At 39.4% G+C, this 26,513-nt stretch overlaps 1 protein-coding gene across 1 annotated transcript in view; it reads left to right on the top strand.

Moving 5' to 3' along the window:
- Window positions 1-26,513, top strand: part of arhgap22b (Rho GTPase activating protein 22b) — a 48,032-nt gene that overhangs the window by 8,631 nt on the left and 12,888 nt on the right. Inside the window, exons 2-3 of the mRNA XM_074663858.1 lie at window positions 5,914-6,113; window positions 13,579-13,666. Of these exons, the coding sequence (XP_074519959.1) occupies window positions 5,914-6,113; window positions 13,579-13,666 (288 nt within the window). The remainder of the gene's footprint in view (window positions 1-5,913; window positions 6,114-13,578; window positions 13,667-26,513) is intronic.

Below are 26,513 nucleotides of genomic sequence, written 5' to 3'. Positions count from 1 at the left end.
GGAATGGTTGACTCTATACAAGAGAGCTTCAGAAGCAACATTCAGAGCTTTCTGTTGTTTTCATTTGGAGGCATTGTCATCTTAAGGCAGAATCAAAACCACACTTATACATAATCCAACCCCAAAAAGCAATTAAGTCTTCTGTGCAATGTGTGTAAAATTAATAAAAATTAACATAGTTCTCAAACACTGGAAGTAATTATATTTTTAATAGCCAGTAATAGAAATTTGCCTCTTATCCAGGAACTCATTTATTTGACAAAAACCAGCTTAATGAGTTGCCAGTGGAAGAAATTAGGATACCATTTTTTGTGTGTCTGTGTGTGTTTTGTATGTGCGCTTGCACTAATAACAGAGTTTTGATTCAACAGGGCCAGCAGTGCTCAACATGAGAAGGGGGAGAGGAATCAGAGCGAGTCAAAGTAATGAGAAAAAAAAGGAATAAAAAAAGGGACAAAGATGAGAGGAGAGCCAGGGGGGTTAACGCCAGTGTTGCAAGAGACTGAAATAAACTCCACATGTATGAATAAGAAAATCCCAGATGGATGATCCAGGGGTGTACGGGGAAAAGATGCAGGAGAGGGGAAGAAAATGATGGGAAAAATGTCTGGCCTTGAAAATATAACCATTATGGTTAGAGCTGCTGGAGAAATGACGAACAATAGATATTGTTCCATCAGATGGTTTTAGCTCATCAAGGGGTCGGTTTTGTGGTGTTTGGTTGCTTGAAAGATTTGCAGCATATCACCCAGTTTTTCCACGTTTCAAACATTTACAAGATTCTTTAGGGGTAGCCAAACCCAAGTATCAAGTATCGAATCAGAAAGTTTTATAAACTACAGACATCACTGACTTTTAAGGGTCGGTGTTTAAACTATACCTCTCATTGCACCAGTGCACAGTACGCACAGGGATAAATGAATGTTTGCCTAGAAGACCATTTTGGAAGTTCCTCATTGTTCTGTCTTTACTTGGCATTCTGTAATTATGTGGTGGTTGCCTAACAGGTTCAATTCTAGCTGTTTAAAAATAAAGGCTGTTTCAAAAAATGGGCAAATCTGGGCAGTGAGTAACCTGCAGGTTGGAGTTCCAGCATAATTTTCAAACATCTGATACCAAAAAGTAATGAGATGTTTGTCTTTCGTGGCCTATGAAAGTGCTCTATCCTAACCTGGATTCTTTTCCAGTTACCATCAATGCGACAATCTGCGATGGAAATGGTGTTTTTACTACATGCATTCACAGTCATTCATAATGTTAAAGATTAGAAAGAATTGACTTATATGAAACTTGAATAATGTTTTGAATAATAACTTGAAGTTATCAACAAGGTACTGAACTGGAACGTCATCCAGTTCATCCAAGGGCATCTAGAGGTCACATTTTACATTCTGTGAACATGAAGGGCATTCAGAAGATACTTATTCCCCTTAAAAGTGTATCCACTAGGGGCTAGTTTGTATGTTTTTTTTATATTGAAAGGACATCTAGAGGTCCATTCTTCTCATTGTGTTCACTGCAAAGGCGTCAAGAGGGCAGGTGAGACTTATAAGGGATTCTTTTTGCATGTTGTTCACTGGAGGCTGAGCCATTGGGCACTTTGTCACATTTTATCAATGAGTAAGACATTGTGTTGGCATGTTTGCAGTAAAAGCATCTAGAGTATCATAAGAGTCGATGAAAGGGCATGCAGTTGTAGATCTTCTAAATTTTGTTCACTGACAGGGCATCCAGGGGGCACTTGAGTACTTTATCCACGAGCAAGGCACCGTTTATAAATGCTGTTCAGTGGAAGAGCATCCAGGGATCACTTTTTTTACATTTTGTTCACAGGAAGGGCATCCATTGGGCTTCTTTTTTTGTGAACATTTCACCAATACATAAGAATGAGTAAGACGTCAGTTTGGCACGTTGTTTGCTGTAAAGGCATCTAGTTGGCACTTTTATCATAAAAGCTAATTAAAGGGCATCCAGTGGTAAATCTTTTAAATTTTGTTTACAGGAAGGACATTGAGGGGGCACTTCAAGTATTTTATCCAATGATAAGGCATCTTTTAGACATACTGTTCAGTGTAAGGGCATCCAGAAATCACTTTTTTTTAAACATTTTGTTCACAGGAAGGGCATCCAGAGATCACTTTTTACATTTTGTTTAGTGTAAGGGCATCCAGGGATCTTTTTTTAACACCTTGTTTGGTGTAAGGGCATCCAGAGATCACTTTTTACATTTTGTTCAATGTTAGGGCATCCAGAGATCACTTTTTACATTTTGTTCACAGGAAGGGCATTTAGAGATCACTTTTTACATTTTGTTCAATGTTTGGGCATCCAGAGATCACTTTTTTTATGTTGTGTTCAATGTAAGTGCATCCAGAGATCACTTTTTCTTTACATTTTGTTCACAGGAAGGGCGTTTAGAGATCACTTTTTTTTTACATTTTGTTAAGTGTAAGGGCATCCAGAGATCACTTTTTACATTTTGTTCAATGTTAGGGCATCCAGAGATCACTTTTTACATTTTGTTCAATGTTAGGGCATCCAGAGATCACTTTTTACATTTTGTTCACAGGAAGGGCATTTAGAGATCACTTTTTACATTTTGTTCAATGTTAGGGCATCCAGAGATCACTTTTTACATTTTGTTCAATGTTAGGGCATCCAGAGATCACTTTTTACATTTTGTTCAATGTTAGGGCATCCAGAGATCACTTTTTACATTTTGTTCAATGTTAGGGCATCCAGAGATCACTTTTTACATTTTGTTCAATGTTAGGGCATCCAGAGATCACTTTTTACATTTTGTTCAATGTTAGGGCATCCAGAGATCACTTTTTACATTTTGTTCAATGTTAGGGCATCCAGAGATCACTTTTTACATTTTGTTCAATGTTAGGGCATCCAGAGATCACTTTTTACATTTTGTTCAATGTTAGGGCATCCAGAGATCACTTTTTACATTTTGTTCAATGTTAGGGCATCCAGAGATCACTTTTTACATTTTGTTCAATGTTAAGGCATCCAGAGATCACTTTTTACATTTTGTTAAATGTTAGGGCATCCAGAGATCACTTTTTACATCTTGTTCAGTGCAGGGGCATCCAGAAATCACTTTTTATGCTTTATTTACATTTTTATGGCATCCTTTTTACCTTTTTCTTTTTTTGACTGGAAGGACAGGCAGAGGGCACTTTTTCATGTTTTCGCGTAAGGCTTCATTTTTTTGTTGAGTAATGACCTTAACTGCCCTTTTTACACCGGTGAATGGGAACATGAGTGTACTTCACTCAAGACACATTGAACAACTGCTCATATTCAGCAAGGATCCCTGAGTTTATCCTGAATTCCTTTGTACTGTTTTACCATTGCCATAGTCAGATTTACAGGGGCTTATGATGCAATCATTGTATCAGTTCTAATGTAGCTTGCAATGCTGAAGGAGCCAGCGGCTGTGAGCATGTGGAGAAGTTTTATGAACAAATCAGGACAAATTCCAACTGACTGAAGGCTCACATAGTTTCAGAGAGGAGTAGTTTTTAGAGCATGGGGAATAATTCACTTTTGTGTTTGTTTGCAGTGTTTTTTTTACTGTAGCGGTTTATTTTGAGGAATGTGTAAGTGTTTTGATTTATGTATTTTAACAAGCTGTTTTTTCTCTGGGCATCCAGGCTTCAAATTTTCAATCTTTATCCAACAAAATTAAAATGATATGTGAGTTTCAAGTCTTTGACGCTACAGTTTCCTTCTTTCTTTAAAATGTCATTATCCAGTTTAGGAGATATCAACAATCTTTTTTTTTTTTTTTTTTTTTTCAAGGATCCAGTTTTTTGTTTTCGTTTGTTTGGGGGGGGGTTTGTTTTTGTTGTTGTTTTTGTTTTTGAACCTGAGCAGTCAGTCCCCTGTTGCCCCGTGGCTCACACCTCATCACTGGTTTCCAGAGGCTTGCACTCACTAGGTGTTTTAATTTGGGATTTCTAATAGTAACTGTGTTATTTCCTGAGTGATACTAATGTCTTTGTATAGTTTAGAATGACATTTAGAGTGGCACATTTCAAAGTTAAGTTTCATACACATTGATGGTGCTAGTACAAAAGGTGGATATGTTAAATCTCCACATATTTCCCTGACCTGACTTAGGTACCTTGATTGAGCTAAACATCCTTCACTTCTTACCACATATATCCATATGAAGTCGTCCATCATTTTAAAGTCAAAGTGGGAGCTATTTTTAGCAAAACCACAACACATTAGAAGTACACTACCTACACATCCTGAGTGAGCATAAAAACAAAGTGGTAAACAAAGTGGGGTATGGAGAAGCCAAACATAGATCACTCACTTGGTAGATCATTCTCAAAGTGAAAGGGGAGTGACTGATGGACCTATAGCTCTCTGTCAAGCAAAATCATTCATTGACAAATGGATAAAGAAAAGTGAGATGCATTAGGGTAATATATCTGGAAATAAATAGTTGAACCACTGGATACTGTTGCTATTTGAAAAACACTATTAGTATAAACATCCAGGTATGGTAAGACATGTGTATCATGTTCTTCTTTTATAGAAAACAAGCGACAGTCACCATATGATGTTAATGCTGCTTCTTTTATTCCAAACATGAAAGCTTTTGTACCTCCAAGCTAAAATAAATAAATAAATAGTTTCCTTATTAGGTAGCCTTGAAATTAAACTGAGAAAAAAATGGTTAACAAAAGAAATAATAATAATAAAAAAAAGCCACTGTTCAACAGGCTTTCCTGTGTCTGAAGAGGTTTGACATGATTTAAGAATGATACGACCCCTGTCCTCGGAGCTATATGTATGCTGGAGAAAGAAATGAGACAATAAAAAAGAATAAACATTGATTTTTCTCCCCCATCCCCATTCATCCAACCCCTTCTCCTGCCAAACACTGATTATTATTGTGCACGTGTGGCAAAAAAAAAAAAAAATGGCTCCAGCAGGGAGGATGTCTGCTCAATTGATTTCTATAAATTATACATGATCATCAAATTGCATTGCTCTCTTGGCCTGACCAGATCACAGCTCTTTATCCCACCTAGAAAACCTTGAAATCCTTGGTTCTGTGAGCTAGTGTTAGTTTTTTTTTTTTTTTTTGCTGATGACACATTTTTCTCTCTAGATATCATCATTTGATTTATACAACATTAAAAACAACACTAACAGAAATGATACACAATGAAATAGTCTTTTATTGTCATTTCAAGTGACAGCTGGTTTGTTAAATGGTGTGAAAAATTGCACACTTTGCCCTTAAATCTATTTCTTTTCTACGGTTGATGTCATACAAGGACAGTATGAGTAACACAACAGGACAAACCTGATGTCATCTATAAAGCTACCGTCCTCTCCCTTTAAACCTGTCCTTGACTGAGCTCAGGTTACACACATTTACTGAAAATGATTCAGTCAGCCAGCCAGTCACTCAGCCAGTCAGACAGTCCCATGTGGTCTTATTATCTCAGCTCAAAAGCCTCTGCCATTCTATTGGGTTGTGGCACCACACAATAAGTCTCTCCCAAGGACCTCTGAAATGAAAGCGAGGATCCCTGTCACCTGAGGCTATCTTTGTGTGTATGTGTGTGAGTATCCGCCTCCACAGACCCTATTTTATCTGCTTTCTGTTATTATTTGTGCCTGCTGCCTCTGTGTGCTCCCTCTCCCCCTTCATCTGAAGGCGTCACAGCCCAGGGCAGAAGGTTGTGTGTGTATATGACTGAAAGGGCTGGCAGGGCATGTGTGTGCATATGGCATACAAAATGAGAGATAACACAATCTTCTATTGGAGAAAAACTGAAAAGAGGAGTGTTAGAAGTAAATCAAGCAGAGCAAGACTAAATCATCTTAAAACCAACACTGAAAATATCTCACGTGTGTGTGTATGTGTGTTCACAGCACGGTCCAAGAGCATGGTGATGGGCGAGGTGTCACGAGGCTCCTGCCGGCCGGCCTCCCCCAGCCTGCAGGAGGGGGCTCTGAAGGCTGGCTGGCTGAAGAAGCAGCGCAGCATCATGAAGAACTGGCAACTGCGCTGGTTCGTGCTCCGCTCAGATCAGCTCTTTTTCTACAAGGACGAGGAGGAAACCAAACCACAGGTAATAATAGTGCAGCTTTTTTTGGGAACACACTGAGGACGGATAAATATCCAGCCCAGATGAGTCCCTTCTCTTAAAGCTTGTGTGATCACATTTACACAATTAAATGGCACTGTGTTATCTTTTATGCCCAATTGGTGCACGTTCTCACTCTCAGGGGGACTGGTTTTTACAGGCTAATGAGTCAGCCAGCCCAGAGGCAGCGATCCAACACCAGTGCTTAATTAATGAACTGTATGCTTCACTGTGTAGGGTAGAGTAGGATCAGTGGGGCAAAATTTACATCGACTCCAAACTGTTTTCAGAATAAGTGCAGAAAATGAGAGTCTCAGTATCAAGCATCCTCCAAAAAGCTGACAATCCTTTAATTCTGGGTAAATTAGTCGATTATTTCTCACATAGCTATTTGATGCACGCTGATGTTACCATGGAAATTCAATCCAATCTTTTCAAGTATGGAAGAGAGTAGTGACCAAAATTCAAATTGTAAAATAATGGATTTTGAAAAACTATAAAGGAAAAACTAAATCACTACAATGGATTTATATTAAAAAAAAAAAAGAAAGAAAGAAAGAAAGAAAGAAATTGACTGCATTTATTTCGTGTCATAATTTAAATTAATATGCAGTCAGTGGGTAACAGAAAATGTGCAATTTATTTTGTAAAATGTTGCATTTTTATCACAATCAAATTGGAAAAAGCAAATCAGAAAAAATAATTCAAATAAAGCATTTCTGTTAATGCATTTTAAAAATTATGTTTTTTCTTTGAATTTCGATCACTATTACCTTTTGGTGTTTTAGCCCTTAGCGCGTGCCCCATTTAGCTGTCTTCTGCCCTTCTCTCCGTTTTCTATCAGACAGTCCAGCTCCAGCGTCCACTATTACCACAAAATCAATCCAAGAAATCACTTTCAGCAGAGAAAAACACACTCTCACTGCTAAACTTTGGCGGCCAACATGGTGTTGCTATAGAAACTTTGATGTGCTGTAAATCAATCCAGTCCTGCTCAACTCAGGAGAAGAGCAAAGTAAAAGCATTGAGGAAAAAACTTTAATGACACTGATAATCTCATTTGAAGTTGTGGATTACAATTAGGCATGTCTAGAAGTAAGATGTTTTTAAGATCATTAAAAAAAGTTGTCACATCCCCTTTAAAACATTTTTATAAGAAAAAGAAAGGATTGCTTTATGTTTGAATCTGCAATATACTTTTGTAAATTATTCAATTTTTGTATATACACTTTTAACACTTGGAATAAAGATTTAAACTTTAGCATGATTCCAAATATGCTTAAAGCTAGGGTCTGTAGGAATTTTTGTTACTTGTTGGTAAACACAAATTCAAACCGGGCTCCACCTCCTTGGATCAGTGCCAGCAGCAGCCCACACCCACAGCCTCTGCTCATGACCACGTGAACACACTCACTAGCCCATAGCAGCCACCTACAGCAATGTGTTTCTACGTGGCAGAGATTCAAGAGCCGTTCACTTTGGCATGTTAGCACAAGCTAATCAGGTGTATTTGACACATACCTGGCTAGCAGAAAGCTAACTCGCACCACTCCTTGTCCCATGCTGACCTCCAAGTTAGCAAAGTTTTACCCTCTTTCAGAAAAAAAAGCTTTTTGTATTTGGCATTTTGTTTCAATTTGGTGTGTTTATTGCTCAGTGCTATGTCCACTATCGTAGCAGCTCTGATTAGCTTCTTCAACTCATTAATTAACACTAAAAGTCACTTGCGCACTGGCGGCACTGTGATTGGCTGATGTAACCAAGCTTAGTATCCACCTAGAAATGTCCTAATACAACCAAAACATCAACACACAGGCTGAGGGGAGGGTTAGATGCAGACACTGATACTGACACACATGTATAGAGGACCATAGGAGATGATAAAGCAGGATTTTTCCTGTAATAGCTGACATTTCTTTTTTTTTTTTTTTTCTTTTTAGGAAAACTGACTTTTCCTTTAATTTTAGACACATTGTTTGGCTGTACTTTGTATTTGATGAAGACTGGATTTCTGTTGTATTTTTTGCTTTAATGCCATTTTGATGCATAGTTGCATTTTTGTATGTGTCAGGCTTCACACATGAGCATCTGCATAGGAACAGGGTTATGTGAGCCCAAGGCGTATGGTATGGCAGAGATCCCACACAGGGTTGTAAATCAAGCTTTATGTGTGTTTCAACAGATGAAAATGCACAGTAGTTAAGATGACTCACTGCAATCAGAGATATTTGAGTGCATTAGCACTAACAGCAGAGCATTGTGTGCTGCCTGGTTTCCTCCTCCATTAGAGCAGCATCATGAAAATATTTACAGAGTTAAGCCTTTAATGGATCACAGAGCCACTGAGATTGAGGGGGGGCTTTTGTGGCCAGGTGCTGACTCACATCTCCCGATTGTGATATTCTTTGTGAGGAGCTCAATACAGAAGTTATCCTGGAATGACCTCACATGCACACAAAGAACACAAACACAAACACACACTGTCATATAAACAATATTGGGATGGACCTTCATTTTAGCTGACAGGATTACAAAGCGGTAACAAGCGGTAATGATGTAATCCAACAACAAAAGACAGCAGGAGAAGGTCTTTCACACACACACACACATGGAGCGATGTCTGATTTATGCACACACACACACAGACACACACACACACGACCTTTCCAGCCTCATAATCATCTCTTTACATTCCTGGCTGATATCTCAACACTTTTATTGATTCCCTCAGTCTTCACCCTGCATGGCCCCTGCTCACTGAAAAGAGACAAGCAGCTGTCAGCCGTCCGTCTTCTAGATCACAGCAAAGTACACACACACACACACACACACACACACACACACACAAACACAGGCACAGACACATGGAGAGGGAATGACGTGTTCTTTCTTGCAGTTTCCGTTCTGACGACCAAATGACTGAAGGCTTTGACAGACTCTCTTTAATCAGCCCTTGCCAATACCCATCCAACCTGTATTGATCTGCAACTCCCTCTAGATTCAAGTCACACGCATGGTTGAAACACATACACACACACACATGAATGCACACTTATGAAAACACACAGAAATCCTCCCCCTCTTTCAGAGAGCCGGATGTCTGAGAAAGTGTCAATCCAGCCCTTTTTCTTCTCCTCGTCTTCTTATCGATCAACAATGGAGGCTGGCTGGCTGGCAGTGTGTGTGTGTGTGTGAGGAAGGAGGCAAATTATTGAAAGAGAAGATGTGATAACTGGTCAAAGAGAGGGCAACACAGGAGAAAGATCCATACAGGTTTTTCTCTTTCTCTTTCATCACGTCAGGATAAATCCACTCTGAAAAAATAGACTTCAGCTATTGGATAATAGATTTCTGTTGGTTCAAGACAAACACATCGGTGATGGGGTTGGTCGGTGGAGGCGGTGTCAGCTGGTGGAGAAGGGGGTCATTAGTGCTTGGAATAGATAATAAGCCCCTGAAGCTTCAATTTAGCAGGCAATAGTCACAAAAATGAATAAATTCAAATCTGTTGAAAGATTCAAAGACATTCAATTTATCCTACATGCTAACAATATATATTTCATATATAGAGACCTCTGGTAATCGATCATCGTGCATGTTACTGTTATGTCTTTTTAATGATCCTGTTATATATTTTCAACACGCTTACTCAGCAAAAGCACCCAGCTCTTCTCGTCTCTTTCTCCATCACTTAGGATCCTATTACACAAAGAAAGCACCAATTAGCCTGAATGCTTCAAAAAGACAAAGATGACATATATTAAGAAGTGGGAATGTGTTTTCTACAAAGCAAGATAAAAGTTTCAAATTCATGTCATTTAATACTTAGAGGGACTGTGAGGACTATCTGGCATAAAAACAAGGGTTTTTCTCTTGATAACAACTCTGTTACCCATGAGCACTGGAACCCACTGTCATGATGACATGACTCTTACCAAGGTCGGCATCTGCTCAGAAGCAAATAAACAGAAAGAAGAAAGTGCAAAAAGCTCCATAAGAAAATAGATGATGTCAGCTTGTCCATCATTCTCCAGTTCAGCCAGTCTCCACCTCTACAGGGTCCAGGACTGAGCTTCTTCAGCAGTCTGTTCAGTCTCTGTCTCCTGGATCCTGTCTGCTCACAGCAGGTGAAGCCCTTCCAATGTGGTGTTTATATCCAATGTTAGCTCCATTAGCCATGTCTGTGAATAGCATGATGCTACTCTAGCCTCTGGTATTCCCTCTGTTGCTGGGTTAGCACAGCTAGCTCGTCCATCTTATTGGAGATAGATCTTACGTTCCCAATAACGATGGATGGAAGGACAGGTCCATGTCATCACTTCTTAGTTCACACCTGAGAACCAGCATGTCATCCTCACCTCCTTCTTCTCACCTTGTGGGGGAACATCAGGCCTTGCACCAGTTAGCATTGACATGCTACAGGCTGCTATGGAACCATGGTTACATGTAGGATCTGCAGACAAACACAGGAGAAAAAAAAATAGAAAAAGTATCACTGAAGACAAAACCAGTTTGGTGTCCACAACCAACAAATGGATCATACAAAGTCTTTGTTCAAGAAAATTTTTGACTGATAAAATCTGACGAAGTTATGTATTTTTTAGTGGTAGTAGTTAGTTATTAAGGTAGTTATTAGTAGTAATGTAGCCCTATTGTTGAAAATGCGACAACAAGCAAACTTTGTAAACTCTTAGTATGACTCACAGCCTGGTGCTCTGAGATATGTCTGTAACATCACCATCAGTGAATCTCTGTTGTGTCCTGCCACTGCTTATCTACCAACCTCAACAAGCAGGTCAAACATAACCCCATTTTTCATTTTGTTGATAGACTCTCATGTTTGAACAGACCACTGGAGTTAAACTGAAAAGGAAAATGAATCAGTGTTTTCCTTACTACAATATTGAAGTCAAGTTAATTTTACTTTCTTTATAGCACCAGGTCACAGCAGAAGTAATTTAAGGTTTCCACTCTCATGGATCATACCTTCTTCTTTTATTTTACAGACTACATAGCCTCATGTTTTTTTTTTAACCTTGTTAACATGACAGGGTGTCATTTCTGTCTCTACATGGTCACATGTTTACATTTCTCCTCTGCTCTCTGTATCGTGCATGGCAAATTTCCACTCTGATGTGACACACCAATGTTAGTGCATGCAAATACAGAGATGAGCACACTCTGTAAAGCAAATAGAAAGTCAGGAAAAATAATCTCGCAACCACCAGAAGAAATGCAGAAAGAAAGGTCAATAGGGACAATACAGAAAAAAAAAAACCTTTTAACAGTTACTCTTTGTCTGTCTACCATGTATAGTGTCAGTCATTAAAAGTAGCTTGAGTGAATTTTAAGAGCTCCTCATTAATCCAAGGACAAGATTTTCAAACAAGGTCATACATTTGATGTAATCTTGGGGGAAGGGTATCTTTTTTTTTTTTTTTTTATAAAGTTGCTCGTTATCAGTGCCACCATTGTAGGTGTATATTTCAAAGGTTCACCTCTGATGATGAGACTGTCATGCAGTATCACCACATCATTTATGCAAGACCGGACAGCTGGTGAAGGCTGTGTCAGAGCTTTACTGCTGGTGTTAAACAATAGGAGTCTGAAGTGTTTATGAGGCTTAATTTAAAGCCTACACACATGATACCAATCAATAGCAGTGAGCAGAGCGTGGGCTTTGGCACTGGCAGAAAATGTCTCATAGTGAGACGTTTCCACTCAAGCAGGTGGCTTTGTTCAGGGTTACGATTGGGACTCATGCACAAAACCCAGGCTACATCTGTGGCTGGTTGAAAGCCAGGCCTGTAAGGCTAGTTTCATTTTAATTGCACCAAAACATGAGGTTATGTTTGGAAGTGATGTTTAAAGACCTGTAAAAGGACAAACTCCACCATCCATCCTACATTTTCAGCATCCACTGCTTGGCTGTATGATTTGTGTTCTCAGGTTACGTGTTGCCTCTCCTTATTCATTCAGCCCCCCGCCAGCTACTCGTGTTATTCCGAGCACATAGCCCCCATGGGAGTCCCCCCCCCAGTTACTGCCCTGCCCTTGTGCTCCATCCATCTACAGCTCCCACCCCTTCCATTTGTTACCATGGCGACTAATGTTGGCGACAGCCCGGCCCTCTGGTTGAAGTGATTTGGCAGACTCCTCTTCCCCCTGTTTGATGGGGGGTGCCAGCGTGCAGATTAACGGGTCCGACTCGCAGACGCTGGCATGTCTTCACAGCTCACTTTGGTCTCGGTTCTCAGGGCTAAATGGGTATTGATCTGGATAATGTATTCTGATAATCTGTGCGGGTCCCTGTTCAATCACAAGAGTAGCTGCTTAAAATTTCAGAGGGGTTAAAGTGGAGGGATGGAGGAATGGGACAAGGATGGAGGAGGGATAGATATAGGAGTGAAAGAAGTCAGAAGATAAGACCGGGGCTTAATGTTTAAATATTTTCTGAGTAGTACTGTAGTTGTTATTTAAGCAATAGAATAGAATAGAATAGAATAGAATAGAATAGGATTGTACTTTATTGTCATTGTAGCAAGTACAACGAAATTGAGGTTATGGCAGCAATCAAGAAAACAAAAGTAAGAAAGTGTATAGAAAGTGCAAAAAAGGTCCATAAAAAATAGATGATGGCAGCTTGTCCATCATTGTCCAGTTCAGCCAGCCTCCACCTCCACAGGGTCCAGGACTGAGCCTCTTCAGTCATACTCCATCTTTGTCTCCTGTATCCTGTCTGCTCACAGCAGGTGAAGTTCCTCCAATGTGGCGTTAGTGTCTGGTGTTAGGTCTGTTAGCCATGTCTGTGAATAGAATGATGCTACTCTGCCCTCTAGTACTCCCTCTGTTGCTGGGTTAGCACGTGTAGCTTGTCCATCTTATTGGAGATAGATCTTATGTTCCCAATAACAATGGATGGAAGGACAGGTCCATGTCGTCACTTCTTAGCTCACACCTGAAAACCAGCACATTGTCCTCTCCTCCTTCTCCTCACCTTGTGGGAAAACATCAGGCCTTACACCAGTTAGCATTGACATGCTACAGGCTGCTAACAGCTTATTTCACATGTAAACAATGCGGCCATGGTTACATGTAGGATCTCCAGACAAACACAGAAGAAAAAGTAGTAAAAATATCACTGAAGACACAAAAAGTTTGGTGTCCATGACCAACAATGAACCATACAAAGTAATGATCCACTCCGAATACAAAGATGACGAAAAGAGACGAAACAACAGCAACACACAAGACAATAACGCATGAGAGGGAGCACTGGTATGATCAGGTTGTAAGCATGAAACCTCAGGCCAAGTGCCACAGATAATCGTGTGATGTTGCTTAAATGACAACCACAGCATTACTCAGTAATAACTTAAAGAAGACAAGAAAACTGAACGCTGTTTTGTGAGTTTCCTTCTCATATTGAACTTGTCTTTCTGTGTTTCAGGGTTGTATACCTCTGCAAGGATGCCAAGTCAACGAACTCACAGCCAATCCAGACGAACCAGGCAGACACCTTTTTGAGATTGTACCAGGTGAGATCTCAAGTTTTTTTTACTCCACTTTAATAGAACAAGTTTTATTTTCCAGAGATTAGGGATTTCTTAATTTTATGACAATGTCCCTCTTCTTTCCACCAATAACTTCTTGACATATTACCCTGTTCATGTCAAGGACAGACATAAATGGTAGCAGCATAGTTAGGGATTTTTCCAAGTTTAGTTTTTATTACAAATATTATTGACAATGGTAATTGTTGAGTGGCCATACAATGATTTAAATACTTTGAAGTATGTTTTAGCAGCTTTTGGCTCCTCATGCCAACTGTGTCTATATGTTTGTAGATGAGATTATCAGGGAGGTTATTGTTGGTTACATCTTGTGTATTTAGGTAGAATCTAAAATGGCATTCGTGTTAAAGATGATGATGAACATTTATTTACATTTGTATATAAGTGGAGCATACAAAAGCTGTATTCTATAATGGATTATTCACTCTTATGCACTGATATTGAAATTACTCCAAAACTATCTGATGTCAAAAGGAGTGTAAAATGCATTGATTCCCTGGTTGCTATGCTGTTTCCACACAGCAGAGGGCACTAAAAGCCCAGGATAAGCACCTGAAGTGGCAGTCTCCCTTTTTCCCTCATGGCATGACCTCACAGAAAGCGACATGTCAGGAACCTGTATTAGATTTGAGCCCCATCAAAAAGTCCCATGAAGCAAACAGAAAAATAAGTGGTCTCTCCATCATGTGGAGCAGCTCCGGGCCTGTAGAGCTCAGAGCCGTCATGCTTCATGTGTTACAGAGGGATTGCCTGAGGCTCAACAATCAGGTTAGATTGACCTCACAGAGCCTTTCTGCTTCTTGTACTTGTCTTGAAGGGTGTTATTTGGTGTTTATGTGATGTTTTTAAGCACTTAACCATGAAAGCTTATTAAGAGAAAAGGGCCCAAATAGTTGGAGATTTTAAGGGGTTAAATCCTTTCACTGGCCCCACGCTTCAACATCTAAATCACTGGCTGTGTACCGAGGTGGAATCTGTCTCCACCTGTGTACAAAAATGGAGCCATAATACCTCCTTTGACAGGTATAGATGTCTCGAGCTAGGGGGACAGATTATGGCAAAGTCACAGGGACATCTAAGAGGGGCTGTGAGGAGTTTGAAAAAGTCTCCCTTCTAGAAACATGCCTGATCGTAACCCACACTTGAAAATGAGATTATCAGCACCAATATTGCTGGTTACGGGTTATTTTACATTGCTACTTCTTAGCTTTGGATCCAGTTCGGATCAACCAGGTCCAGACTGATTTACGACATGTCCAGGTCTCTATGACAACACCACGTTGGCTGACGAAGTTTAGCAGTGACGACTTCTGTGACTAATTTTGTAGTGATGGTGGACACAGGAGCCTAACTGTCAGACAGAAAAAGGACAGAAGAGCAGACGAAAGATAAACAGGAGAGTGATACAGCCCAAGCTAAAGCTAATTAGCCTCTAGCTTGAGCTGTATAACTCTATAACATTGGGGTTAAACTGTTAGTGATAATGTCCATCAAACCCACAGTCAGCAGTTATTCTGCGGTGGTCTGTTCAAACTTGAGAGTCTATCAATAAAATGAAGAGTGAGGTTACGTTAACTCTGATTGGTAAATGACTGGAAGGACATAGCTAACCAGGATTCACTAACATTACACATCACAGACAAGTCTTAGAGCACCAGGCTGAATATGAACGGCTACTAAACTACTTAGAAACTAACAGTGTTTACTTGTTGCCACATTAACCTTCAGATATGTCAGAGCATCGGGCTGCCGATAGCACTACATATACGTCTGCTTGATGTCACGTTTCAAACCGCAGCACTATTGTACTGATAAATACCTTACCTTGGTGCGTTGCATCCAGAAAAAAATTGTCTTGAACAAAGAATTTCTTTTATGTAATCTCCATTTAATTCCAAAACAAACACAGGCCTCATTAAAAGTAATTTACGACAGTGTGCGGAGACTCCGGGCCAGAAGGTGGCGAGGGAGTGCAATTAAAAACGGATCCTCCGTAGCGTCTTTAAGAAAACAAAACTTATCACTGAAAAATGGACGTTTGGACATGAATCAGAGTGAGAAGTACAAGAATAAACTCTAGATTGTGTTTGAGAATATTTCACTGAAGTGTTGGTGGCAGTCACAGTTGATGTTTTGTACAAACGACAGCCATCATCTGTTACAATTGAAACTGCAAGTCAGCAGCTGTGTACGGTGGTGGTTTAGTCCATCCCTCCAGCTCTCTATCAATCTGTCACTCTGGAAGTGTTTGCTCAGAGGTCCCTCTCCTTTGTTTAGAATGGCCGACAGGCTTGTGAGTCTCTGTGTGTTTTGTTTATGGCCAGTCAACATAGCAGAGCGGTGAGAACCCCAGCCTGCTGGCTCTGAGAGGCAGGAGGAGTGATGGGAAGGGTGGAGGAAAAACGCAGAGGGGGGAAGAAGTCAGGTGGGGTAATGATGCAAGAAGACACGGGGCAGAAGGATGTGGGTCAGAGGAAGACGTGAATTGCATCTATTTTTCACAATGTCTTTTATCCACCTCACAATGTGTTAAATGTAATGCGAAACAGGAAGTAGTGCCCCCTTACTTTTTAAAATGGTCCGGTTAGCAGAAATTTACCCACTGCAGCTGCTTTCTTTGAAACTGTACAGACAGAAAGCACCTCATTGGTTAAAAAAAAGAAATCACCTGATGAAGTAATTGTTTAAAGGAAAAACACAAAAAGCCTCAGCCTACTTGAGCAAAACACTCATTAGGAATGAACTCAATAAGCTCTGGTGCTCTTCCAAACAAATGCTTTCACTCTTTTATGCTTCTATTCAGCGGTTAAAGAAAAGCAAAGAGCATAATGAGTCTTCACCGTTGGACACACACTGATGTCTCAGTCAGCCACTGATAAAGAAGCAGAGAGCTCCTTAAGGCTGATTTGACAACTCTTTTCACATGAGCTCTTAAATCTGATAGGGTTGGCAGTTGTTGTTGGCACACTGTTACTTTAACAATCCCATTAAATGAAGTTGTGATTTTCTTCACCACAACAAAAGCATTAGGGGATGAATTACAGTAAAGTTCTGATCTGAAGTACCATCTTATACAGGAGTGGATCCCAACTTCTCTTGAGTGGTGTGGCCTGTCAGGGCTCGGTGTATACTTCTGGGCTGACCTGACACCTTGGTGCCTGATGCAGTCATTTGTGCAACACACTTGGGAGTATGTCTGCTTTGAGGTCATGAGCAGCTGAAGCTTAGGGGTAGAGTTGTCATCAAACCTAGCTCCTGTAGTGACATGCCAAAGTGTCCTTGGGCAAGACACTAATGGGCCGTTTGCACAAGAACGATTTTAGGGTGAAACGCAAAAGTTTTGTTGCATTTCAGCCTTGCACAGAAACAGCGTTTCAGCCAATATATAAAGCAAACTTTTGGAAACGACCTCCAGAGTGGGATTTTTCTGAAATGCTGCCGACACCATTGCTGTGTAAACGGTAAGCCGGCTATTTCAGTGGAAATGCTGACATCGCATTCTGCTTCGCACGAGCGCATACAACAGGACAACAGTTGTTACGATCATCGTGGACTTCTGTGATGTGCTTGTGCTGCTCTATCTGCTGAATCTGCTGACTGTCTTTCATCAAAATGAGCATCTGTTGCTCCACTTTTGCACTTATCATTCACCAATACACCAGATGATCGACTCAACTCTACTTCAGGGAGATCTCTCAAAAGCTGCTTCTAGACAAGACAGTTATAGCACTGACTACAGGCCAGGCATGCTCACTACAGCATTTTCAGTCCCTCTGCGTTTCTGTGTAAAAGCAGATTTTTTTCACTGACTTTTAGCGTTTTCAGATGAAATGTTGTCGTGTAAACCGGGTGTGAAACTCAAGTTGCTCCTGCTGTTGGTCAGCGGTGTTTGGGTGGGTAAGAATGTGTTAGCTAATGCTGTTGTCAGTCTCTGCCATCAGTGTTTGAATGTGGTGTGTATGGGGGATGATGAGACCAGCAGTATAAAGTGCTTCGAATAGGGATCCACCAAACCTGGTCCTGGTATCAGCCCGATCCATGGTGCTGAAACAGGCAACCAGCTCTACGCCTTTCTTTTACTGGGGCTCTTGGCTACTTGATTTTGAATGTCACCTCTTATGTATTTAATTTTTTTGCTGCATTATCAGTCTACAGGGTATAAAAGTTTAAGACTGAATAGTAATTTCTGTTCATTCTGAAGCACTGTTCTTACCAAACTGCTGATTAACATTTGAACATTTTATAGTTTTAATAACCTCAGTAGTTCCTTGAACTCATTTTTTGGCTTTCACCAAAACCATTAACAGTCTTATCCTACCGTAGGGCATGCAGGTATCAGATTAGTATCGGGACCAGAAGAGTTGAAATAGTGCATCCCTAGGTTTCAGCCTATTTACCAAGTCCATTGAAACTTTCCTGTCCCGCTATATGCCAAACTGGAGCTGATAAATGTTACTGTCATCGTCAAGTAGTTATCACAAAAAAAGAAAGTGGGAGTAGAAGTTGAGTGGATTCAATGTGGGGCAATATATGCAATTCTTGAAATAGCATAAATACATGAAATATGATGCAGCCCAGCCAACCAATCACAGGGCTTACAGTTTACATTGTTTATATTAGGCTTCTATTTGAAAAAGGACCAGCGACGTAAACTGTGGCGGTAATTCAAGATTTACATTTGAAATTATTTATCCTTTCTGTCTGTCCAATAACCACACGGCTGTTTTAACCTAAGTCCATCATTTGACTTGGTAATTAAACAACCATTATTTACATTTGTGATGTAGCACCTGAGGTAGCCAATTAGCTTTAAGGAGAGCCCATGCCACCCTAGGCCTCCCCTCTAGATCTGCTCCTGATCATTTTTCTAGGGTATGATTAGCAGTAGTAGCATTAGACCCACACAGAAAAACCTCCAATCCAAGGTCAGATGAGGTCAGAGATTTAGACATGCCCTCCTTCTTATGGAGCTGCTATGTCCACAGTAATGGCAGCTTTGTCCTCTGAAGAAGCCCAGAGACTTGGGCTTTTCACCTGGTTCATGTCATTGACTGATGGGCTTTGTTTTTGTACAAAGTGCTTGCTTGTGTATGTGTGTGTGTGTGTATCCACCCAGAGGGTGAATCCACTGTTCATGTTTATGGTTGAGTTATGGAGTAGTGGGTCCTTTTACACAAGATAGGTATTGGCTGCAGAATGCTGCATCCCTAAGATACATATAGACCCAAAACAGACCCAGGGGGGAAACTAACAGCAGTATCTTAGCATGCATGCAAATAGAAATTGGACTTCCACCATGGTTTTTATCCGTATTTACTGCAGACAGAGAAAGCAGTGCACCAAACAAAGGCGATTCCTCAGTCATGTGCCTGAAACTGACAAAAGCTTGACTTAAAGCCTGTAGGTATGAAGAAAATGGGCAAATAACTGAGTATTTTTAAATATTCTTTGTATTTAATGGTTGACTTAAGCTATAAGCCCTCTGTTGTGGCAGTGTGAGGCAATTAAGCCATCTGGAAAACACCGCACTCACACACCAAACACACTTGTGCCTGTGCAAACGTGACAGCTTCAGCTAATTCGTTGTGTGAACACGCTGTTTAGGCAGCACACACACTCCCACCCTGCCTATGCATGCATGAGCAGAGGAAGAAAATGCCGCTTTAGTGAGAAACAATGACAAATATCTGAGGTTTCCGTAACCTTAGCAGCAAACTCACACACTCGAAGTAGAAGAGTGTCACATGTTCTTACTGTACAGTAGCCAAAATACAGCAAATTCTGGGAACTTTACAAACACTGTGTAACGTGTAAACAGAGCGAGCTTGCCATGTGAAACTTATGCGTCATACTTGTGTAGTGTAAGTTGCAGTTTAAAGAATTATGCACAAGAAATATTTTTATGGTATGATGTCCAGCAGTTATCAGAGTGGCCATTTATTGCAAGAAAGTTCTCCGCTGTCCCTGTTAGTTGTAAAATACATAATGAAATAAATAATTTGCAAAGAACAACCTGATCTTAAATCATTGACGCAGCAGACAGTCTCTGCTTGTATTTGGTTAATAATTAGAAGCTGAAATCTGTGTTTGTTACTGAGTTAGAACTTTGGGTGAGCAATGTGTGATGTGTTATAGTTGAGTCAAGTAGTGTGTGTGTGTATGCTCCAAGGAAAAGGCTACAGTTTAGACTTAAGTGTTCTACTCATGCAGACCATCAATTACACTACATGTTTGGGACTCAAAGAAGCTTTTTTGGGACCGAGACTCAGACTTTTCAAAACTGCCTGTATGAAAAAATAGTATGCAGCATTTAAAGAGAAGGTATTTTTCTACTGTGCTTTTTTTTTAAACTTTCGTACAGTTTTAGCAACCCCTTTATTTCAGCTTCTGTCGGAAACATCTTTTTTTTATGCAGTCTGTCTCTTTAAGGCACCCCACTACACAAACTCCCTCACCTCTGATTGGCTGGCCATCTGAAGGCCTGTAGTGGGCAGAGATGTGGGCAGACCTTAGGGTTTGAGGCCCACCCCTCCAATGTGAAATGAAGCCAGTTAAAAGAGTCATAATGTGATGACCGCACTATTTCAACAAGTCCAATGAAGAACTCACACTTTTTCAAAACAGACCATTATTAGCAAAGTGAAGACAAATTTAGAGATTTCCACAACACAGAAATGTAGAGGTTTGAAAATTTGCACATATTTAGTTTGGGCCAGCATTTTTATTTATATCTTAAATATGGGATAGCATTTAACCTCCTATTTAGAAAAAAAAAGTGTGGAGCAGAGTTAACCAACACTACAATGCTCACATTATCAAACTGTTATCTATTTTGTTACCTACAGAATCGACCCATCTCACAAGTGACCGTCCCTTTCTGTAAATGTTGTTAAACTAAATACAAACCACTCATTAACTTTTTCAACTTAAAACATGATGCTACAGAAGCAGTTTTGCTTTTAGCTTGGCTGCCCTTTACATTTGCTTTCTAAAACCAGAAACAAACAAAGCCAAGACCAGCAACTGCAAAAGAGATCATCACACATCAAACGTACTATATTTGATCTTAAAATGCAGTGTATGGAGCGCTGTTAAGTTGCACACACAACAAATAATAACAACATTCTCCACATTTAGCTCTGAAACATCACTTTTTCTGCAGATTTGGAGAAATATTTGTGAAGTATATGTGTCAAATATTATGTATAAATGATAAAGGTTTTATCTAAATGGCAAATGTTGTATCTAAATGTTGAATGTTATTTATAAATGTCATAAATGAATGGCCTGATTTTAAATATTCAGCTACGTTTCTAAACATTTAGTTTTCGTTCTAAATATTTAGCTAAGACTTATTATTTATAAATCTTTTGCTAAGGTTTCTAAATATTTAGTCAAGATTTCTAAATCTTGAGGTACAATTTCCAAATATCTAGCTAACATGCAAATTCACACTCCCAACCGCCCAAAGTACCAAAATGCAAGTTGGAAGAAGCGATTTAGCCAAGCGGATTTTGAGAAAGTCAAACACATTTAGCTAAATCAGCCATTAGAAAATAAACATATCAAGTGCTGTGATGGTACTGTCAAAGATCCTGTGGCTGACACTGAAGAAGTAGAGCTTGACATTCTCAAAATTGCTTCCTCAAACTTTTATTTTTGGTGGTATTTTGGTTGAATTAGCATATTAGCAAAATATTTAAGAATCAAAGCTAAATGTTTCAAAATCGTAGCTAAATATTTAGAAATTGTACCTCAAGATTAATAAATCTTGACTTCATACTTAGAAATTTTAGCTAATATCTTGAAATCTTTGCAACTATTTAGAAATCCTTGCTCAAGATTTATAAATCTTTGATAAATATTTAGTCTTGGCTAAATATTTATAATCAGTACATTTATTTATAACATTTATAAACAACATTTAGATATAACATTTAGATAAAATATTCAACATTTATATTTATGATATTTGACAAATACATTTCATAAGTATTTCTCTATATCTGCAGAAAAGTGATGTTTTGAGCTAAGTATGGGGAAATTTTATTTGTAGTGTTTGCAACTTTACAATCGTCTCTCCTTAAGTGTGTAGTATGCAGTACACACTGCAAACTCTAAGGTAGTATGTTGTACCCTGACTGGAATTCAGACACAGTTGTACACGTGTTCGCAAAGGGTTTAACCATATCAAAATGAAAGTGTTTCTAACTTATGGCAGGTTGCTCATTAGAGCTAAGTAAAACAGACTGGATACACAGACTGTACAGTTTGTTTGGACCTGGAATAAGTCTGACTCTAGGAATCCAGAGTCTGTGCTACCTTTATCTCACAGACATTGATTGGCATTGTCTGTTTTCACTCTGTGTGTACAAGTTTGTTTGGCGAGGACTGGAGGACAGCCCATCACCCTGCTCCTGCACACACAGTGACACACACACACACTCACGCAGAAGGAGAGAGGGAAGGACAGAGGGTGAAAGAGAGAGGGAGTCTTGTTTTACTCCTCCTTAGGGATTTGCTTCTCCCCAGGGGAGCTGAGGGAACGGACCTGCTGCCCACACTGCTGAATGAACAAACCAGGAAGAAAGGAGAGAATGAATGGACAGAATAAATGAGTGAAGGGCAAGGAGTGGGACTCGTTTGACGGGTTTTGTTTGCGCTGGCATTGAGCATGCCTCACTGGCAGGTTCTGGCCGTCGGTGCTACCTGCGTACTGATCTGCATCCAAGTGGACTTAGTGGTAACTGAGAAGCCGGTTCATGCTGCTGCTGCCGCTTTAGGCCAGAGCCAGTCCCAGCTCCTGCCTGCACCGCTCACTCAGACATGGGGCCGGTGTGCTGCAAGCCGGACAGGCTGAAGAAACAACATCTCCAAGGTAACGGGAAACAGATGCTTGAGATTTATCAGTGTAGTTGAAGGATTGTGTTGCTTTGAGAGTCAAAGGAGCCCAGGCATAGAGTAGGCAATGTTTTGGAAAACTTCTTATCATTAAACAAACTGTTCCAGCAATGTTTTGCTTTATGAAATAATTTTCCTGTAGTTGCCCTGTCTGAATGCTTGAACGTGTTCATGTATCTATTGTTACTGAAAAGAAAGAAAAGTGAGTTGTTTTGTTCAACACTTTCAGGCTGATTGGTGAGGTTGGTATGCACTGAGGGTTCAACCAATGTCTACCTTCCCTGATTCTGTTGACCACTGTAGATGTTTATAAAGTTGTAAAGTAGGTCAGACCATTTTCTTGGCAGGCACTGAATCAGAAAACTATGATTACAGGGTTGAGCAAAGGTACTGGTCCAGTGTCACTGTTGAAGTGTGTCTTGCATTGTGTGTCACACTTACAGTACATATACATATACTGTAAGGGGAGCTTGTTGTGTCCACAGCAGTGCATGCTGGATGAAAACATGAGGTCAGGTCTGAAAAGTTGCTTGAGGCTTTGTGGATTTGTGTCTTAGTTCAGGGTTTGAACATGTGTGTGCTTTTTGCTTAGCATGCTATTTTTATGCCATTACCTGAAAAAACAACAACAACAACAACAACAACTGGGTAGTGTTATAAATATTTTTTTATGTAATATAATGTTGACTGATAAGCCTATCAAAATCAATTAAAACAAATTACATAGTTTGAAAGTGAGTGCTCCTGTTGAAATAAAGTGGGAAACATAAGGTAATGGAAGATGTGCTATAAGCTACACTGTGAGTGACTACATGACTTGGGGGTGACCTTGTCGTCCTTAAAACTTTTAACACACAGCACTTTCTTTCTCGTTACCTCCTCTCACCCATGCCCTTGTTGGATACTTATCTTTTCCTCTCTCAAATGTAACACTAATAATAAGCAGGGCACACCATAACCTCAAACACACATACAACACCTAGCAGTTACAAATATGCAAGTCTTGATCTAAAGAAACTTTAGCGGGTTTAAATTGGTTTAATTTGTACAACAACAAAAAGTAGTTATAGTGCAAAGTTGTGTGATCTCAGAAAACACTGGAAGCAATGTAAAAATTTGCTCCATGTTGTCTGCTGAGAAAGGGCCATGACTCCCTTCTAAGAGTGATTTGATGTGTGTAATGTAAGTTATCAGGCTTTAACAGGTGTTACTTTTGTAATTTAGAATCAATAACCACTGGTTTTAATCGCCAAGAAACTTAGCTTGTTAAGGTAAACACGCATCAGTTAACATGACTATTTATTTCCTTTCTCCTAAAAATGAACTGATATTACTTGTTTTCTTGAGGTCTTGGTTTAACACTGGGTGATCATGAATTGTATCCCAATAATCCAACCATAGAAGGCTTAACTTCATGAGACTCATTAATAAAAGTGATGGCAATGAACATTTACTATATTTAGAGAGGACAGCGTAAAGACTGTGAGGGATTCTGGGAGAATCTGAGTGGAGCCAGGTGACAAATATAATAATTTTTTGTGTCTTTCGAGAGTCTAATCCCTTCTTGACTCTACCTCTCATATTTTACAATCCCCGAAAAAAATACATGAGAACAGCAGCTGTCAATCATCATTAAACATGACATAAAACCTCATTTTAATCTCTTATGACTAATTAAAATGAAACTTTTCAGAACGAAGAGGACTTCAGTACTAAGCAGCCAAATGATATCTTCAAATCACCACAACAATCAGACGTGAAAAACATTTCTATGAGGTATATTAATTTTTCAAAGTTTGACTACAGCCCATCTGGAATGACTGGAGAGATGGATTTTTTTTACCTATACTGCAGCCAGTCACCAGGGGGAGCAGTTTTTGTGGCGACCTCACTGTGATTAGTCCTTCACGTCATACAGCCTAATGTTTTGGTTTTTCGATTACCAGAAAGTTATCAAGTTAATATTAAAACAGTTTTTTTTTTCCCAACTCAATACAATGAAAAATTACCTGTAATTACAGAAAAACTACTCTAAAAAAACATCCAACATTATCTGGTGACAAAAAAAATAAGTCAGAATTTTCAGACAATAGGCAAAAAGATGTCATGATGGGAAAATGAAGTTGAATGAAGCTCCATTCATACCACACAGACATGTGTGTGATGTGGATATTTATCCCACTATCAGGTTCTTTCAAATTAATTCAACTGTTTCATATTTTATTTTTCTTAACATTTAGATTTTTACCTCAGCCTAAAGAAAAACAAACCTTCAGCTTTAGTTATCGTGTTCATCATAGGCCACATGGCTTTTAACATCAGTGTCTAACATGTAGGGATGTAAAAGAAAAATTTTAATTGTGTGAAAGAAGGGATTGCATGTGCACAGTTTGTTGCATTTATTAGCTCAGGTTAATATTATTGTTTTAAAAAGCACTTATTTCAGTGTGTATGTTAAAAAAAACGAGTTGAATGTAAAGGATTGCTGTGAAAAGTAAGTAAGGCTAATTTATGCTAGCTATTGTAAGGGAAAAGGCCTGATCCCAAAGTGAATGCTGACAGAAAAATAACAAGGGATGTAGTTATTTTATTATTTTGTGAGGTCATTTTGATTTTGTCCAGGAGTGATATGTGAGGACCAGTTTTAAACTTTTAATTGCTATCTTAATATTTTCTTTATCTAGGCTGAGTAAAAAGAGGCAGGAGAAATGCAGCCAATCAAAACCTGTGTTTGTCAACTACATTAGTTTGAGAAGGAAATATCAGAGAGCTTAATAAAACTTAACTGGAGAGAAATGTTGACAGTTTTACTAGATGTATGACACTTACATTTCCCTTTTCCTGTATTCATTTCCTTTCTCTTCGACAGCTTTGAGCAGTCTGACATTTAAAGACCAGTGTCTGTTTGTGTGCACAGAATTATTACTTTTATTCTCAAATGTCAGGCATCTAGATAGCACAATCTACACAAACAAGCTATAGACATCCATCTTTCCTGCAGGCTAAAATGTCAAACATTGTCTGATGGTTGGCAAATGGAAATCAAATTTCCAGCAGAAAAAACTCAGTTTAAAGTGTCTCTTTGTACACCCTGCAGTCAGTGTTATCTTAATTGGCTCCTGAGGGGATCTTTGTACTTTGCATCCGTCTAAGCTTGGATCTCCCAATAGTTATAGTGTCTGCTGGCGAAGCTGGGATTGATTTCAAGTGGCTCCACGCATGTATGTCTGAGTGTGTGAGTGTGTGTTTGATCTGTTATCAGGGCATGATTCACTGAAGAGGAAGTATTGGATGTGGTGAGGCTCCTTCACGTCTCAGGCGCTTGTCTGTATTATTAATCAAACTTTATAATTGGACTCTTTCTCTGAGGGTAAACACAAGCTATTGGGTTTTATCACTATATTACGCACGACTAGTCATGCACACATCGCACATTTATGCATGTGAAAAAAAACACACAACGCTAAATGCTGGACTAACTCTTTCCAAGACACGAAAGCTCATCTGAAGACTGCAGAGCGCAGTGTGTTGTTCATCATGGTAGTGTGAGTTTGCAAAGCTGGGTGACAATGGCACTTAGCTTTATGGCACCACTGTTTATATTTGGATTCCCTTCTCACAGCTAAATGACTGTGACAACAATGGCTGTGTCTGTGGCAACACACCATCCAACACTAATGGCTAAGACAAAGGGGTAACAGATGACATACTCCACAGATTACTGTATTCAAATGTGGAGTTAATTATATTTAAAGATAATTATATAAAATTGATGTCTATTGTGTTTAAATGGGGTTTGTTTTTGTTTTTGTTGCATCATCAAATTTTAAACCACCCTTGTTTATGCAGTTTATTCTAGGGTCACTATACTTCTGTGTATAAGAAAAGGTAAATCACGTATTCACATTCT

This window comes from Halichoeres trimaculatus, unplaced genomic scaffold, assembly GCF_033239565.1.
Source record: "Halichoeres trimaculatus isolate MK-OKI-2021-1 unplaced genomic scaffold, fHalTri1.1 fHalTri1_scaffold_23, whole genome shotgun sequence".
Taxonomy (NCBI): Eukaryota; Metazoa; Chordata; class Actinopteri; order Labriformes; family Labridae; genus Halichoeres; species Halichoeres trimaculatus.
This window is presented reverse-complemented; position numbering and strand designations above follow the sequence as displayed.